Genomic DNA, 19,194 nt, shown 5'->3' on the forward strand with positions numbered 1-19,194 from the left:
GAAAATAAGGTGACTCTTACATCGTAGTGTCATTTTTCATCCAAAGGTATTAAAGCCCTTGAAAAATGTCATTAACCCCATCTGTGCTTAGGCTGTGAAGCCAAAAAAGCCATTAATCCCCTGAGGAGAGGCAGTGATAAAATGTCTACTGTAGACCATACCCGAGACTGGGAGAGAAGAATTAATTTGTCCAAGGTCACCCAAAGTCTGTAGATGAACCTGGAGATAGGAGTGAAGGCTCTTCACAACAGCCACATTCATTTGGGATCATGAGTCTATCACCATCTGCAGAATTGACAGGGACCTGCCCTGCCATGCTGCTCAGAGGCGGCCGCCTTCCATCCCCCCTCACCGCACGGCTTGCTTTCGTCAGGGCCCCAGACGGGGCTCTCTAGAATGCAGGCAGCCCCACTCAGGGCCGGGGGCCTGACCCACACAATGTTCAGACTCACTGGTTGGCGTCAGGTGGCTTGTCATCCAAATTCTGGGTACTGCCGGTGCCCTGCTGCACCTCCCGGGAGCTGACCTCTGGGCCCAGGCTCCTCTTTTGGATTCCTGGTCCCTGGCATTGACCCAGATTCTGACCTCCCTCAGCTTTCAGGGGAGCCTGCCCACCCAGACTTGTGCTCCAGGCCACGGTACCGCCTCAACCACGGCCTTGTTCCGGCTTCAACCCACAGTTTCTCCCACTTATACCCTGTGGTGGTTGTGATGTTGTGTCCTGTATGATGTAGGGCTAGAGTTGAGCACTGTGGTTCACATCCCTTCTCCAACACTAATACCCAGTGGAGACCCTCTCTGTGTCTCAGCTTCCTCATCCATAAGATGGGGTAGTTAAGACCTGTATCAAAAAGCTGTTTGGAGGAGGAGGAGGAGGAGGATGGTGTGTGTGTGTGTGTCCACCACTTAAAACAGTGCCAGACCCTACCTGATGTGACAGCAAGAAATATTTTAGGCAGCCTTTTGAGCTGAACCTAAACAAATCAAAGTAAGAAGAGGAACCATAGGGCTTACTGCTTTTATCAGTGAGATTTCTTTTATGGTGTAAGTTGACTTCGCGTGAAATAGATGAAGGTGATGATGAAGAGAGTAGTAGGTGACAACTATTGAGCATTTTCTTCAGGCAGATGCCATGCTCAGCAGTATATTACCTAATGAAACTCCCACAACAACCCTGTGCTGCAGGTCTTGTAATTACCATTCCTGTTTTACAGATGAGAAACTGAGGCCTGAGCTAGTAAGTGGTGGGGGCAGAATTCAAACACAGGACCGGCTTCTGGCCGAGTCCACTGACGGGCACATCCTGATCAGTTCATTTATTCAAAAGACCAGGGGGGTGGTGGTTGGTGGTGACCAGGTACAGGATGCCATTTTACTTCCCTTTCTTCCGAAAAGATTCGATAGATGTGAAGGATTTTGAGGAGGTTTTATCGTCTTTTCATGAAGGATTTATAAACTAGGCATTACGGGCGTGGATTGCAAGTGTTCTAACGTATTGTGACTTAACAAATAAAACCTGTGTCAGAGGGTGACTTGGACTTGTCTTTTCCCGGCTAGGGTAGGAGCTGTCTGTGGGGTAGATGCATTAGTAACAAATCTCTTTCCTATCTGAATAGCAATTCAGTTGACTTCTAAAACTTTGACAGTGAACCCATTTTGACTGATATTGATCGTGTAAGAAATGTGTGGCAGCAGAGATACTAAAACGAACCATGTGTTTCTTCCTAGGAAGAGCTGAGGCTTTTCAGGAGGGGAAACTGGAGACAGAATTCTAAATGTCCTGTCAGTTCGTTCATTTAGTCTAATTTTCTTTCTCAGAGGGGAAATTGCTCAAGACCGTTTTGGATCCATTCAGTTCACTTAATTCGACCGTTCTTGGATGTTTTCTTCTTACAGTTTACAAATTGAGCCATTCGAAATGGTTAATCGTGTCCGATCTGTTGTTTTCAGCCAGTTGGAGCTGCGGTGTTTAATAGCAAATGGAAAGATGTGTCATTTTGGTCGATTTTCTTTGGTTTCATAAAGAGATGTGGTGGGATGTCCAGTTGGTTTCCAGCGTTAAGTTATTCGTTCGGGAAATACGGAGTTCAGGGTTTTTTTGTTTTGTTTTTTAATCTTTCGGTTTATTGTTAAAGGTGACTCTTGTCATGAGTGTCGTGGTGCTTTCACCTGGTGCGTGTTTTTTTTTTTCAATATATGAAGTTTATTGTCAAATTGGTGTCCATACAACAGCCAATGCTCATCCCAAAAGGTGCCCTCCTCAATGCCCATCACCCACTTTCCCCTCTCCCCACCCCCCATCAACCCTCAGTTTGTTCTCAGTGTTTAAGAGTCTCTTATGGTTTGCCTCCTTCCCTCTCTATAACTTCCCCCCCCCCCTTTCCCTCCTCCCTAGTCTTCTGTTGAGTTTCTCAGGATCCACATATGAGTGAAAACATATGGTATCTGTCTTTCTCTGTATGGCTTATTTCACTTAGCGTAACACTCTCCAGTTCCATCCACGTTGCTACAAAGGGCCAGATTTCATTCTTTCTCATTGCCACGTAGTACTCCATTGTGTATATAAACCACAGTTTCTTTATCCATTCATCAGTTGATGGACATTTAGGCTCTTTCCACAATTTGGCTATTGTTGAGAGTGCTGCTATAAACATTGGGGTACAAGTGCCCCTATGCATCAGCACTCCTGTATCCCTTGGGTCAATTCCTAGCAGTGCTATTGCTGGGTCATAGGGTAGGTCTATTTTTAATTTTTTGAGGAACCTCCACACTGTTTTCCAGAGTGGCTTCCTGGTGCATGTTTCTTGAAGAAACACCTCTGGAGGAAGACAGGGTGTGCATCATCACGTGGGTGTAAGAAATGAACGTTGGAAAGAACTCAGAAGACCGACCTGGGTTTTCATCCTGGTTCTGTGGCTCTGCTGTCTCATTTCTAAAAGGGGAGCATTGGATTGGATCATCTCTAATGCTCTCTTTTTTAAAAAATTATGGTAGGGGCATGGGTGGCTCAGTCGGTTAAGCGTCTGACTCTTGGTTTCAGTTCAGGTCCTGTTCTCACGGTTCGTGCGATTGAGCCCCAAGTTGGGCCCGGCACTGACAGTGTGGGGCCTGCTTGGAATTCTCTCTCTCTCCTCCTTTCTCTGTCCCTCCCTTGCTTTCTCTCTCAAAAGTAAATAAACATTAAAAATTATGGCAAAATACATCTAACGTAAAATTTACGATCTTAACCATTTCTAAGTGTACAGCTGAGTATCGTGAAGTGTATTCATAGTGTTCGTGCAAACGCCCTTCAGGTCTCTTTTCACCTCACGAAACTGAAACCGTCCCCATTAAACAGCTCTCTGTTCTCCTCCCCCGGCCCCTGGCAACCACCCTTCTACTGTCCGTTTCTGTGAATCGGACTACGCCGTAAGTGGAATCGTACAGTACTTGGCTTTTTTGTGTCTGGCTTATGTCACGTAGCATGATGTCCTCAAGGCACATTGGTGTTGTAGCATGTGACGGAACTCCCTTCCTTTCTGAAGCTGGATCATATTCCGTGGTGCGTCTACGCCATATTTTCTTTACCCACTCCAGTGCTACTTTCAGATCGAAACTTTCGAATTTTCGGTGATCCTCAGCTGCCAGCCAAAGCTGTGGAGCGGGCAGTGTGGCCGAGGGGTGGGCAGCAGGTTAAGGGTGAAAGCCGGGTAGCATGTCTGGTTCTCAGGCGGGTGCTGCTTCTCCAAGGGCGGGCTGTTGTCCTGGCCAACGGTGGCATTGAGAGTGTGTGGAAGATGCAGTGAGTCTATACCTGCTGGCTTATGATAACCCGGCTTTGGTTCAGCACAGGTAGAGAAATGGCTTAAGTGTTCCAGCGCTTTTTAGGGTTTTTTCCCCCCAAAACGTCTGTATTTTATCAAGATTAAGTGATGTGTCACTGGATCCCGAGGCACAACAAATGAGTCCATAATAACTATGGGGTTCTTCTCCACTCAGTGGTATTTCTATTCTTGAGACAAAGATCATTTCAGGAAATGCTGCCAAAGGTAGACACTCTCCTGTGTTTTGCTCTCTCTCCTCCCTGTGTCTTGTCATGGTCCCGTTGGCGTTTTGAGAGGATACATCTCTGTGTGGCTGTATCTTGGCTTTTAAACTGTTCCCAGTTTTGTTGGCAAAGGCTTACAAGTACGTTTCTCGTTGCAGTCTGTGAAGAAAATTGAAGGATGTCTGCCGCTGTCCAATTGTTATAATTATAGCAAATGGCAGTCGAAAGCAGAAAAGGGCAATTAGAGAGAAAATTCCTTCCTGTCTGCTGGAGAAGACAAGGAAAATGGCAGATTTAGCTGCTTACGCTTTGCACTTTGTCAGAGAAATATTTTTTTTAATGTTTATTTGAGAGAGAGAGAGAGAGAGAGTGTGTGTGTGTGTGTGTGTGTGTGTGTGTGTTGGGGGAGCAGGGGAGGGGCAGAGAGAGTGGGAGAAAGAATCCCAAGCACGTTCCCCGCTGTCAGCGCGGAGCCTGATGTGGGGCTCCATTTCATGAGCCATGAGATCATGACCTGAGTTGAAATCAAGAGTCCGACACTTAACCGACTGAGCCACCCAGGAGCCCCATCAGAGAAATCTTTCAGGAACCCCTCCCCTGATCTACCCGGGATCAGGAACAGGTATTTCTTTGTTCACGTCCAGATTTCTATGTCCAGAGCTCTGCTCTAAGAAGCCCCTTCCATGCTCCTGAAGTCTCATGAACCAAAGGCTGAGTGCCCCCTGGGGCCTTGCTTAGGCCCCCAGTGCTGCTCCTCAGGTGGGAGAGAACATGGCGGTGATGTTCTGGATGACAGTACGTCTGAGCCCACGAGATGATAAATACCATAATTAGTGGAGGTCCTCTTCATGGGAAACACACACTGGCGGCATCGATACGGTCTCTGTTTGGTTTGCCATGCTTTTGAATTTACGGGGTTTTAAATGAACTCTCCCAAGACCAGTGGGAACCAGTTAAGTGTTAGCTCCATTTTACACAGGAGGCAAGAGGCCCAGTAACTTGCCCAAAATCACGTAGGAAAGGGGTAGCCCCGTAGGAGGCTCCCACCAGGATGCAGAAGTACGTCGTTGCTGTTCCCTCCCTCCTAAGTTTTCGTCTGTTTCGTTAGGGAGCATTGTCAAGCTCTCCTCGTCCGCGTCGTCCCCAAATGTTGCTGCGTGCCATTCATATGTATTTGGTGTTTTGCTAGCTATGGTATACGATGAGACTTACCTGACTTACCTTCTTCTCTTTTGTCTAAAATACAGAATTTGGAGAAAGGTGGTATCTCAAGGAAGAGTGACGTAGGTAAGTAATGATTTTTTTTTTTTTTTTAACTTATGAGTATGTGCCCAGGTACATTTCTTATAAATTCTATTTCAGTGAAGTGAATTTCTCCTTCTGATTTTATTTATGAGGTGAAGATTGCTGTGCAAATGTTCTGGTCTCTCCCGAAGACACGGGGAGAACACTTTTCAGATTGACATAGTGGCTCGTGATTTGTATTGGAAACGACAGCTCGTATGTTAGATTTGATGTCCTTGGCCACCATTTGGTGAGTTTCCAATGAGGGCAGACGGCTATGCGTGGTGGCGGCTGTGGGGGCCGCAGAGGTGAGCAGGGCGCCGTGTCTGATGTGAGAGGCCCGCTGACCTCGGCCTGGAGCCAGTCACTTGTTGACGTGCAGGCACTGTTTCCCCTACAGGTTAGCTTGCCAATCACTTCTGTCAAACCCATCCCGAGAACCCTGGCGCAGAAGCAGCGACTTGTGACTTTGTGGACACCCCTGCACTTCCATCCCGGCCTGTGCTCACCCTATTTTGTCCTCCCTTTCAGGATATTGTAAGCATCTTCAAAAATGTAACCACGACATCAGTTGTTCCTCCTCCTCCTCCTCCTCCTCCTCCTCCTCCTCGTCCTCCTCGTCCTCCTCCTCCTCCTCCTCCTCCTCCTCCTCCTCCTTCTCCTCCTCCTCCTCCTCCTCCTCCTCCTCCTTCTTCTTCTTCTTCTTCTTCTTCTTCTTCTTCTTCTTCTTCTTCTTCTTCGGCTGTGAGAAATATGCCTCAGTGTGTTGATGAGAGCATAAGACTGATGTCTGCATGTTGGGTCTCTTCCCAAAGGGTGTGAACTTTGTCAACGTCAGTCATCCCAGGGTAGGCCATGGAGACCTACAAGGTGGGCCTTGGACAGGAGGGGAAGGGTACACTTTCCTCTCTAGGCCTGCCTTGTGTGGGGCTGGGCTCTGCAGGGTCTAGGTGGCAGGAGAGGCTCCCCGGGTGGAAGGGGCAGGATGGCCTGTACTGGGGCCCGGGCATGCAGGGGACCACGGGGGCATGGGTCGGAGACTTCAGCTCTGAGACTGCGTATTTAAGGAGCGACATTGGGTCATTGCCTTTTCTTCTTTGTATTACGACACCCTGTATGGCTCAGCCACTCCTCCCCACGTGGAGATGTTCTGTCAGCTGTCAACCCTTGTGGGAGCTATGGGAGCTGATAGGGCTCCTTATAGAAAATGGTTATTAAATGAACTAATGATGCTAGTCTGGAACATGGGCTTGAAAGTGCCAAGGGGAAGTTGCCTGGATAAGTAAGTCAACATCCTTGCTATGACAAGTGGTCAAATCTAGTGATACGTACCTTGGTATCAGCATGTCCGAACAAGACCCAGGAGGCTTATTTGCCCACAGGGTTAACATGGGTCTGCAGGCCCCGGTGGGGGGCCTACAAAAGCAGCCCTCCCAGAAGGATCAGAGTCGCGGCAGACTCCCAGGGCCTCCTCCCAGGGCAAGGAGGCCTGCTTTCTGTTTGGGCTCACTGCCTCGTCAGTAGATTCATGGGCGAACGTCATTCTCACCAAGTAAAACACAATTGGAGTGGCTCTGCACATGTGTGTGTGTGTGTGTGTGTGTGTGCGTGCGTGCGTATTTAAGGTCTCTAGCGCTTTCGCTTTTATCAGAAGAATCCCACGCTATTTCTGTCACCATGAAATCCGTGTTTCTAGATGACATCTGACCAGGAAAGACTGGCGCTTAGTAGAGCGGTTGGCACATGATAGGTGCTCAGCAGCTGAAGAAAGAGAACCTTTGTTTGCTTTTTCTTTGAAGAATGTTTCTCCCTCAGGGATCTTCTCTGATCACCTCCTTGGTTCTGTCACCTTTCCTTAATGCTCTGCAGCTCACCCTTGGTCTCAGAACCGCAATGGTCCTTTCCTAGCCTTGACTGACTTCCTTTTCTTCCTTTCTAGACCACTATGCCCCTCATTATTGTCAGGCACTTAGTGGACAACCCATTTCTTCTACCTTCCTGGAGGAGAGCAAGGCAATCGTCTTGAGTTGTGACGGTGTTTGCTGATGGCAGTGACTTCAGAGAGGTTCAAGGGAAGTGATAAGGAACTAGTAGGATTGTCTTATTTAGCTCCACTGACTGGGCAGTGGGAGCTCAGGAGTCAGAGAGTGGGGGCAGCACAGGCAGAGAAGACCGCGGCCAAGGTGGGCCCTGGGGTCTGGACTCAGCCAGAATGTGACCCAGTTTGGGGGGCTTAGGATCTCTGTCAACAAAACATTTCTTGCAGCTGCTGTAAAGAACATCAGTCAATTAAGTGTACAAGTGATTTTCAGCACCTAACTGTGCTAGCCTGTTTGTTTGTTTGTTTTTCCTGGAATGGAGGTGGGGCTGAATGGCATGTCATTGATTTTCTGTCATTCATTATTAATAGGGCTTTAGGAACTGGTTGGGTAGACCCTTACTTTTCTGTCTCCTCACTAGTAACTGCCCCATGTGCATCCGACTTCCTAGCCATACCTGTTACTGTGTTCGGGGCCATAATTCCCCTTGCTGTCCCCAACCTTCACTGTTCCCTCTGTCGGGAAGGTCCTCCCATCCCTTCTTGGGGCATCCCCAGGACACAGTGTCCCTGTGCCTTCTTCTGGGCAGGCCCCACTCTCTGGGGTCCCGGATGGCTCTGTGGCCCTTCCCCAGTTTGAAAGCTGTTCATCTCTAGCTCCACCCTCTTAGTGTGGCGCTTGAGAGCTGGCTGAGTCAGCCTCCCTCTCTAGACCCAGCTTCCCTCTGTAACTTTATCGTGGACTGTTCCCCGCATCTTTTTCTCAGAAATGCTTGACAGATCCACCTACTCCTGATGCTGCAGAGATAAGGCGGGCCGTGGGCTCTGTGATAACCCCACTTCTTCTCTGCCACTGGTCTGCTACCCTCTGTGCCCGAGTCTGCAGAAAATTGCTGCGTTTTATTCATTTATTTTAAATTTAAAAACAGTTTTTAAAATTATTTTCTTATTTTGAGAAAGAGTGCAAGTGGGGGCGGGAGGGGGGTGGGGAGAGAGAGAGAGAGAGAGAGAGAGAGAGAGAGAGAGAGAAAGAGAGAGAGAATCCCAAGCAGTTTCCACACGGTCAGTGCACAGAGCCTGACACGGGGCTTGAACCCGTGAAACCGTCAGATCATGACTTGAGCTGAAGTTGGATGGTTAACCGACTGAGCCACCCAGGTGCTCTGAAAACTGCTGCATTTTAAAGGGAACTCAGGAAAGGCCCCTTTCCAGGAGCTCTGCTTGCACATGTCCCCCCTCTGTGCTCCCTCAGTTTTGCACTTGGCTCCGTATTGGAATGGCTGCCTTCTGCCTTCTGCACTAGACTCAGGCCCTGATGTGATGGGGCTGTGCTTGCTCACCTCTGTGTGCCAGAGCCTCGCACTCAGTACAGGCTTCGAGATGTTTGCTGGGTGAGTGTACCTAGCGTGCGTGATCAAGGCATGAGCAAAAGGAAGGTGATGATTTCTTAGATGCAGAAAAAACAAATACAGCTCATAGCACACGACTCGGGCATAAGCAGAGGGGAATAACTCACTTTTCTTCTTCTTGCAAAGCCTCTTCTCCACATGGAGGAACTGTTGTCTTTGTGGGAACAGTGGGAGTTTTGCTGATCTGGTAGAAGAAATGGCAGGAGTTGATTACTGCAGGATTAACGTTTTGGCAGATGGATTTGCTCTTTTAAAACCTCTGTTATGAATTATTGTGAACATACAGGAAGCTACAAAGAGTAATACAATGATATCCAGGTAGTTACCGCCTAGTTTAAGGAATAAAATACTCCTAACACAGCTGAAGCTTTTTTACTATTATCTCGATATGGTGTTTATAGCATTCTCATGTAATATTTTATATTTTTACATCATACATGATATATATGCATCCATATAGTATATATCCATCTTCTATATATTTGTGTGTATCTTTTCACAAACCATTGATTTATATGGTTGTGCCTTTGTGGCTTTTTTTTTTTTTTCAGTCTATACGACTCATCTATAATATCCATCTGGATCGATGCAGTTTTTATTGCTGTATAGTATTCTAATTTGTGTGTCTTGTTAGCGGGTTGAGTTGCCTCAAATTTTTTCCTTTTACACCGTCCTGCTGTGAGCTCTCCTGTCCTATATCCTTGTTTTTACACATATGCAAGTTTCTCAAGGATGATTAGTAGGAGTGGAGTTTCTGGGTCATTGGGAATGTGCATCTTCAGCCCTATTAAATTTTGCAAAAATCATTCTCTGAAGTTTATTCCATTTGTAACAAAAGCAAGTCTTTATCACCCCTTTTTTGATATGTCACTTACATTAATGTTTCAGATGTAGTAGATTGAAAATTACATTTCAGTTGAAATATAAGACACCCGTTTAAGGCTTATCTGTGTGTCCTATTTATAGAGCCAAGAAGCTGATTTGAAATAGAGGTAGGTATGTGGAATGTTCATATGTATATAAATTCCTAAAGGAAAAGAATTAGGTCATATTCAGTAGGTTGTTGAGCATTTCCTTTTAAATTTTTTATTGAGTCTTAACCAAAGAGCATTTTGGCTTATTTTTAGGATCTAGATGGCTCATTGTGGAGCTATTTGTTGTATGAATATCGGAGTGAGTGAATAAATGAGTGGAACTATAGAACTGAACAGAAGAGCAATAAAATATAATGGAATTAAATTAAAACCAGATTATGTCCCTGAGTCGAGCTGTTAAAGGGAAAGGCACATGGCGGGGGTCAGGTCACCACGTTCGTTGCTGTAAACCTGGCTGGAGGCAGCAGTTTACGTGAAGTCTGCCTTCTGCCAACACACGATGGCCGTTTCTATGTGTTGCTTTATTGCAAGCTCAGAACCTCATGTGCTTCTCCGCCGTGGGGACTGAGCAACCCTCTTCACTGGCAAGACCTCCGATAGTCGTCCCCGGTCAGGTGGGCCTAGCGTGCGAGGTTTCCTACTTTGCTAGCCGTTGCAAGAAAGTTGGCCGCCCTGAGGTGAGTCTCTAGACGGCTGGCAAATATTTCCAGTGTTGTTGGAGATGGACTTTTATGCCACGCTTCTTCCTAACGCCCTGCTGCTGTGGAATCGTGGCTGTTTTCCTGGAGATGACACTTCATTCGGGCTAGGTGCCTCGTGAAGCAGGGTAGAGATTATTGAGGTATTTATTTGCAAGCTCTTGTGAGCTCATGGGACAGAAGCAGCCACTGGTGAATGTCACCTTGAAGAGTCATCCAGAATATTCTTGAGGTAGTGCGTACGTCTGCGAGGGCTGCTGAATCGAGGTACCACCAGTTGTGTGGCTTAAACAGCAGAAATCTGCCTCACAGTTCCGAGGCATAGAAGTCTCCGATCAAGGGGCGGGCAGGGGTTGCTTTGTTCTGAAGAACTTTCTCCTCGGCTTGTAGATGGCTGTCTTCTCCCTGTGGCTTTGTATCATCTTCCTTCCGTGCGTCTGTGTCCACATTTTCTCTTTTCACCAAATATGATCAGGTGAGCACCTCCACTAACGACCTCACTTTACCTCGATTACCTTTGTGAAGACCTGGGTCCAAATAAGGTCACATTCTGAGGTCCTGGGTATCAGGACTCCAGCATATGCAGTTTGGGAGACATGCTTCAACCCATAACAGCAACAACAGTACAATGGAGGATAATGTGGAAATTTTTGGAAGGCTCGTGGCAGACAAGATTCTCAGCTGCTGGGGAGGCTAGTGTTCTAGACATTCTCATACTTTCTCACGTTCATAGTCATTCTTTGGACAGATGCAGGCGCGGACTCACGGTTTGTTACCACGGGTTTGATCTAGGACAGCGAACTCATTTACCTGCTCACTTTTTTTTTTTTTTTTTTAACCTGCTCACTTCTAAGGGAGGATGTTTCAGAGATCAGTGTAAAAAGAGATTTTGTCACTGTGATTACATTTAAATCGATTTTTCCCCCCCTAAGAGTTTATAGCCTGAAGGCTTGCCTTGTTTTTAAGTTTATTTCAGTTGCTGAAAAATAAATACCTGAAAAAAATTTTTTTTTCCCTTTGGTTCTAGATTTAAAAGGAATTGTATTTGTCATCCAGAGTCAAAGTAATTCTTTTCATGCAAAGAGAGCAGAACAGTTAAAACAAAGCATCTTAAAGCAAGCGGCAAATCTTACACAGGTAGGTAGTGATGGCTGGGATGTCTGCTCCTTACTTCTTTGTTGATACATTTGTGTTTTCCAAAGTACTCCATCTATAGAGAATTAGTTTCATTCAGATGAAAATAACTCGTCTGACTTGTTTTGCCTATTTAATATTGACTGGTGTTTAAAATGCCCTAGTTAATTCCTAATGCTCCTAGCATCATCTTCTAAATTTTTCTGGTTTTGTTAAATTTAAGAGACTTATGTAATTGTGTAGGACTGTTGTGGTTTTGCCATAAAGTATGAGAAAAAGAAGTGGAAGGAGTAACATTTTAAAAGCAGGGCTTAAAATAGCAGAGATAATTAATGTTCAAAATTTTCGTACCAGGTTCTAAGGCAATTTTCATGTTGAAGTAACATTTTCATTAACCTTAGTGTGATGTTTCCTCCGTGAGTCTCTTAATCTCTTTTTTTAATTGGATATCATTAATTGAGCCTTTGAGTTGATTTGTAGTGTAATATCCAAGAAGGATTAAGAAGAGAAAGATCGACCCATGCAGGTACATTTTAATAATATTTAAAATAGGCATGGACTGAATCTAAAGCTGTTACGAGTAATGTTGGCAGGTTGAGTAAAGGAAGACCTACCTTCTCTTCCCACAGAGGTGCTTTCTTCTTTAGCCGAGCAAAAAAAAAAAGAAAAAAAAAGAAAAAAAAATTCCTCCAAGCCTACTCGCCACACTGCATTACCATGGCCTTCAAGACAGAAGTGCTTGTCTGTAAATAAATGCCATCCCTCAGCTCTCTCAGCATCGCTTTGACGGGAAATATGCTTGCTTTCTGTTGGTGGGTGCTGGGATAAATAAAGGATTGGAAATATCAATGGAAAAATTAGCAGCCTTAATGGGATTCAAGGCAGAGACGCTGCTGAGAATAAGGTTTAGTTGTGCTTAATCTTTAAATGCTTTACATATACAATTCAACCTCCCAGCATCCTCGTGGGGACGGGTCCTTTGTTTCCCTACTTGGAGCATTGTACCTTCTCGAGGGAGACAAAGACTTACGTGCCAAAAGCAGATTGTTTTTTTTTTTTTGGTAGCTGGCTCTAGGAGCAGCTTGATGCGTTTAAAATTCTTCCTTGTCTGGAAACCCAACTTTTGGAGATTTTCTTCTACTAAACCTTGTCTGATTTCATCAGAGAGGCAGACGTGCGGCAACCTCGACTGGTCTTCCGTTCGCTCTGGTAAAGGCAGAGTGGAGCTGCTAAGCCAAGGCCGTGGCGGGGAGGATGGGGAATCGGTAGCCTGAATAATCCCTCACTTGGGTCCAGGCAGGCGTTAATGGAATTTTGCTCAGTCGGGCCTTGGCAGTTACCCCAAATCGTGGAAGCAGTGATGACATCAGGACAGAGTTATGTGTGGCTTACTCATATATGAATTAAGAGCATCTGTATCCCTACGTGCCCGTAGGTGTCCTTGCTCTCAGAAATACCTTCCCTCTTACAGAGGCAGAGTCATGTGGTTTAGATTCTGTGTCTCCCCCATTTACTCCAGGTGATTTGGCTTTTGCGTCCTCCGTCGCACCTTAAACCTAGAGGGCAGGTCAACATAGGGCAGTTGAATCGAATCCAGAGGAAATTGAACAAATTAAGATTAAAACTTACTTTAAGTAGATGATGTTACCCATTTGAACATTTTTTTGTTAATTCTTAAATTGATAGTGGTCAAACCCCCTCTCCTATTAACTAGAATAGCTATTTGACCTCTCCCAGTGAAACTAGAGTGTAGGGAAGTGAGTAAAGAAATGGAGTCTGAGTTGGGGCTAGGGAAATGTGATCTCATGGGTGAGTGAGTCTTTGAGGGACCATGTGGAAAAGAAGAAGAAAATTCCCTGGACTGCTTTAACACAGACAACATGGCCATGACTTAAGGAAGGTGGAGATGCACTTCCCCTCACGAATGGTTGAGTTAGTGGGTGGGCTGGGGGTGGGAAGCTCAGCTCCAGATTCCTTCTGTTTTCTTATTTTCCCATGGGGCTGGGGTGTCTTGTCCTCCCTGGCATGGTTGGAACTGATTTACCCCCACTACATTCACATTCCAGGGTGTGGAGGACAACCAGTTTCCTTTTAGGGATGTGACCTTGAAGTTGTACACATCATTTCCCCTACATACCATTGTCCAGGACATAATCACATGGCACACTGAGGCTGGAAGGGGTAATATCTAGTTGGTGGCCTTTGGATCCACTCAAAACTCAAGGAGCTCTAATCACTAAAAGGAAGAAGAGACAAAGTGACATCTCCGCTAAAGTCAGGATTTTGCTTACACATCAAGGACTCGTGTTCCAGCATCGTGCCTACAGCTGGCAGTACTCTGTCCTACGCTTAAAAGTTGTAAGAGCCCAGAGCCCGTGTTAAGTGTTCTTTCCACACAGCATGATAAAAACAAGTAAATGAAAAATTAGGTACTAGTGTGGTTAAGGAGGGGGAGAGGGAGCCGGGAGGCTTTCTCTGTCGACAGCCAGCTCAAGGCAGCAGCGTGTTGTGCAGGAGGTGGGCAGTGTGGGTGCCAACCTGGAAGGTCAGGTAGGGACCTGACCACAGAGGAGCTGTGTGTCCTGTTAAGGACCCAGACCTTTCTCAGGACCTCTCAGGATGCCCTCTGGGCATTTGAGAAGTGTTTCTTAGAGATCCAAGACATGGCAGTACATGCAGGAGGAGCCCGCAGTCACTGTTACTGAAAGCACCCCCCCCCCCGGGGCAAACATGACTGGTAGGGAGAGCCATTAGGCTCAACCCGTTGGGTCTGCGTTTAAAGCTGTCACTCTGGTGGTTGTGAGGAAGGCAGCTGAACAGACCCAAGACCGGGGCAAGGAGCCTAATCTAAGGTCCTTGGACCCATCCAAGCTAACGTGGCCCGAAATGGGGGTGTAGACCGCTGCTGGTGCTTTGTCACAGGCAGTTTGGGAAGTGCCAGGCCGGGGGTGAGGAGTGGAGCTGGTGGGAGTGGGGGCAGTAGGGGGTGATTTGAAGCCACACCCGGGGAGTTTGGGCGAAGGCCTCAGGAGGCCTCAGGACCAGTGCCCCGCTAGGTCTGGTGCGGAGGGATGGGGCTACCATCTGAGGTGGAGGATGGGATTGGCAGGTTTGCAGGGTGCAGATGACTTCCGGTCGCTATAGATGAAGTCTCAGGTGGAGGTGTCAGCTGCCCGAGCCTGGATTTTGTTCGCTTTAAACTCAGGAGAAACCTTTGACCCGAAGGTGGTGGATTTGGAATCGGGAACGTACCCAGGTAGTAGCTGAAAGCCTGAAGGTGCTGCTTTCAGGGGAGCAGTGGGAGCCTGGGAAAAACCAGGATCTGGGGGCCTGGCAGAGTGGGAGCAGTTTCTGGGGAGACAGAAGGAGTGCGTGAAACACAGAGAAGGTGCGTTGTCTGATGTCAGGGAACCCGAAGGAATAGCCTTTCAAACAGCGATCAATACTACCCTGTTCCCAAGACAGAGCTTGTAAGAGAGGGTCTCAAAATGTCCATTTCACTGGGTTCGTCTTGTGCGCCTGTCCTGCCTGCGCACTTACCTCGGGAGGCATCCACAGCCAGAGTGCTTTGCTGTCGCAGACGCTGTTGTTATTGTTATTCTTCATTGTGGTAAGAAAAAAAAAAAACATAAAATTTGCCCGCGAACGCTTTTAAGTACTGTAAAGTACATTCACGTTGTGTAACCAACTTCCAGAACTTTTGTCTGTCCAACGGAAACTTCATACCCGTTAAACAACAATTGTACATTTCCTTTTCCCTCACCTCTTGGCAACCACCTACTTCCGCTTTGTCTCTGTGAATCTGACTGCTCTATGTACCTCATATAAGTGGCATCTTACAGTATTTTTTTTTTTTTTTTTTTTTTTTTTTTTTTTTTTACCGGCTTATTGTACTTAGTGTGGTAATGTTGTCAAGAGGTTCATCCATGTTGTATGTAGCCTGTGACAGGGCCTCCTCCCTTTTAAATTGCAGGCTCCATGCTCCGTGCGGAGCCCGACTTGGGCCTTGACCTCACGACTGTGAGATCACGAACTGAGCCAAAATCAGGAGTCAGGTGCTCGACCGACTGAGCCCCCCCCCCCCCCCCCCCCCGGTGCCCCTGCCTCCTTTTTAAGGCGGAATATTATTATTGTTACTTTGACAGCCTCTCCTCCGTGTCTTCTCTGGTAACCTTGGTCTACCATGACGGCTGTTTTCATCCACAGGCACTACTTTCTGGGGTGCTCTTTTGGTATTCCGCATGGGCTCCCCCGCAGTGCCCTTTCTCCTCTCGGGCATCTGTCCTGCCCTCAGAATCTGGAGGGAGGCAAGACCTCTGTACCTCTTCTTGTCTCCCCCTGTGGCACCTAGCATAATTCCACACACCGACAGTGTTAGGAACTGTTATTTTCACGGATACTTTTTTCTCAGCTTTTAAGGCTTAGAAAGCAGTTCCATTTCACGGAAGTATATACCTCTTCTAGCACTTTAATTTATGCTTGTGTTTTCAGTTTGCTTATACTTGATTTTTATTGTCCTTTACGTTTACAATTTGCAGTTTAGACATGTTTAGTAGGTGCCTTCGATTGCCACTAGGTGGCAATGTTGGTTTTACGTTTAAAGACCCGTAATTAAGCAACATCATTAAGCAAACCCTTCTTTTCCAGCATTTAATTTCTGTGATAATAAATGGAGTCTAGACTAAAGCAATAAAGAAGCTTCCCTTTAATTGTAAGGTAGTCTATTTTTCTTATTCTGAAACTCTTTCCTGGGATGGAAGTCAGCCACGAATACTGAGGTAGTTTTGACAAAACTTTTAACACTTGGATTTAGTTTGCTCCTAAGATCCAGCCTTTTCGTAGTTGAAATGGCCAGAAAGATTTTAGAGTCTGCAACTGGACCTGATACTGGTTCATTTTTTCTCCTTATAGGGTTTTTTTTTTTTTATGCCACGTATGTGATTAAAAGCTGAATTTTAAAGATCCAAAGACTTGTTGACAGCTAACATAGGGTCTACAGACAATACTTGGGGCAATGGCGAGCTTGCCTGATCTAGAACTACACAAACACCGAGCAATAAGGTTAAATTCAGAGAATTAAATGTTGAGATGCACAAAACATGGGTGGTGGGGCAAAGCCCCTTTAAGAGGTAGGTATGGTTCCCTGCTTAAAATTGAGCTGGGACTTGTTCTCCGAAATTGACATATTCTTGAGAAAGAATTGACAGCTAATTCATCAGCCATGGAAGGGGAGAAAAGGAGAGTCTAAGGCAGAGGTTGTCAGGACCTCCCCAGCACTGTGATGGGGAGCTTGCTCGCTCCTTCGTGGAGGGGTCAGTCCCACGGTTTGGCAGGCGTGCGCCGTGCCTCTAACTGAACAGCATGTCTGGGGCCCTCGTGTCACTTGGGATCTGGACCGTGCAGTGTTCAGGTTCCCCAGAGATTTGCCCACCATGAGCATTCACAAAAGTTGCTTGCCGAGGGAGGGATCAACAGTAAGTTTTATCATTTGAATATTTATCTGATAGCCCAAAATATCTATTCCTCCCACACTACCAGATGTCTAGAACTGCTGTTTATTCATTACTCTTGTCAGGTTGCACTTGACTACAAAATCTGCCAAAAATTAAGGTGCAAAAATTTAATGGTTTCTGTGATTATGCATCTGCTTCTAGCTGTTCTCTTTGCTTTGGCAAGTCATTACCTGCGCCTGTTTTGCCTCAAGGGGCTAAAATGAGGTCTTATTAAAAACACAAACATTTTTCATTCATCTAAATGTGAATATAAAACCAGGAGCCTAAACTGACTTTCCGTCTGAAACTTAGTGCTGTACCGGGGGTTGTGGCTAAAATAATTCGAGTCGTCGTGGGTTATCATTCCCGTCTCCAGTGTTGACGCTTACGATGCAGCTTATCATGGCTCTGTGGTTTATAGTTATGTGTTTCTCCTAATCGCTGAGACTGCAGACTTCACCAAGTGCTCGTCTCTGAGCAGAGTGCCGTTCTTGATTGCCGTGGAGTGAAGGGTTCGAAAAGGTACGCCAGCTCTTTGCGGCACTTACGAGGTCGATGGTACCTGTTTCGTGGTAGAAACGACTGTATCATTAAGTAGGTAAGAGAAGTCCAAGATAAGCGTTTAAAAATATCTGACAACTATTAATTGGACATCTGTGGTTGTATCGGGTACTTACGAATGTAACAGGACATCTCTAGACAATACGCAGGGCCCTTTAGAACCATGGTGCCTGTTTGAGGCCATCAAAGCTGTAGAGCAGTATGTAAAAAGCACACGTTAATATAGTTTTCCTTGTACACGTGAAGCCTGAGAGGACAAAGATGGAAGGTGTGTCAACTCATGTGAGAGTGAAGGGGAAAGTGAGCCGGAGGGATGTCAGTTCAGAGCATGGAAGCTGGAACTGGAAGACAAAGACAACTTGTCAGGAAGGCTTACTTTTAGTATTATTATTTTTAAAGTGTATTTATTTTGAGAGAGAGAGAGAGAGGAAAAAAAAGCGTGAGTGGGGGAGGGGCAGAGAGAGAGGGAGAAAGAGAGACTCTGAAGCAGGCTTCTCACTGTCAGCGCAGAGCCCGATGTGAGGCTCCCTCCCCCCGCACCACGAGATCATGACCTGAGCCAACGTCGGACGCTTTACCCACTGAGCCTCGCTGGCGCCCCAGGAAGGCTTACTTTTAAGATGCCAGGTGGCAGCTGGGATTTTTGGAGCAGTTTGGGTGATGTGTAAAGATGTCTTCACAGGGAGATGTGTAGCGAGATTGGAAATAAAAGTCCGTGAGAGGGGGGATGTGGTTGAATAGAGGGTTCCTAAATGCAGATCTGTAGATATGAGGGTACAGACTTTGAAGAAGTGCTATTTTCTTTCCTTAGATTTTTTTTTTCCTCCCTGCATTACAGACGGAAGGATAATGTGAAGTTACCCAAAGATTGGCTCTTTAAAGAGGTGCACAGTCAAAAAGCCACGTGGAGGGGAGGCTGACAGAAACCCATACGGAGAGTCTGTGCAACAGTCTGTTAATCAGGAAGTTAATTAATCAGGAAATCTCTTAATCAGGAAATGAAACCAGTATTTCCTGTTAAATGCCTACTATGTGCATAGCATCTGTGTTGTGTGTGTTATGATTTGACTTCTGTTTTTTAAACCTAAGAAACTTCCTTTTTGAATGGACATTTGTGTGAAAATACGCGCGCGCGCGCACACACACGTGGGAACATATCCTAGCTTCTGATGAAGACACTCTGGGAGTATCTTGTGTTTATGTTTTGGTGGAGAGGCGGTCCTCTGAAAGTCGTCTTTTCCCTTCTGGGAACTGGGACCCAGGAAACCCAGGGGATCCTGGACCATGATCATTTTTACAGTAGCTTCAGAGGCCTTATGTGTTAACACTTGCCTAAAGTTACAGAAACCAGTATTGTTCTCCAAAGGAATTTTCAAAATAAGATTAGATTGGAAACAATAAAGGACAGAATACAAAGCATCATCATGGCGTTTTTAGTAGGTTCTAGTAAAACGAAGATGCAGACACTGCTTTGAAGACTGTCAAGTGTGAGCTCAGCCACACATAGCACAGGGCAAGGGTCGTGCTTGGTTGGGGAACCACTTTGAGTGGGGAGTGGGGAAGTCAGCCCCTGTAGGGGTGAGTGCAGGAGACAGGGGAGTCCCGAGTTCTCGCTGAGACAAATATGGGCAGAAGTACAGATACATTATTTTTCTGTTTTTAAGGCAACCTGCAAA

At 46.2% G+C, this 19,194-nt stretch overlaps 1 protein-coding gene across 1 annotated transcript in view; it reads left to right on the forward strand.

Moving 5' to 3' along the window:
- B3GLCT (beta 3-glucosyltransferase) overlaps positions 1-19,194 on the forward strand; it is a 121,590-nt gene that overhangs the window by 20,292 nt on the left and 82,104 nt on the right. The window contains exons 3-4 of the mRNA XM_030308872.2: positions 5,275-5,314; positions 11,359-11,468. Coding sequence (XP_030164732.1) covers positions 5,275-5,314; positions 11,359-11,468 — 150 coding nt within the window. The remainder of the gene's footprint in view (positions 1-5,274; positions 5,315-11,358; positions 11,469-19,194) is intronic.

The sequence above is a fragment of the Lynx canadensis genome, chromosome A1, assembly GCF_007474595.2.
Source record: "Lynx canadensis isolate LIC74 chromosome A1, mLynCan4.pri.v2, whole genome shotgun sequence".
Classification (NCBI taxonomy): Eukaryota; Metazoa; Chordata; class Mammalia; order Carnivora; family Felidae; genus Lynx; species Lynx canadensis.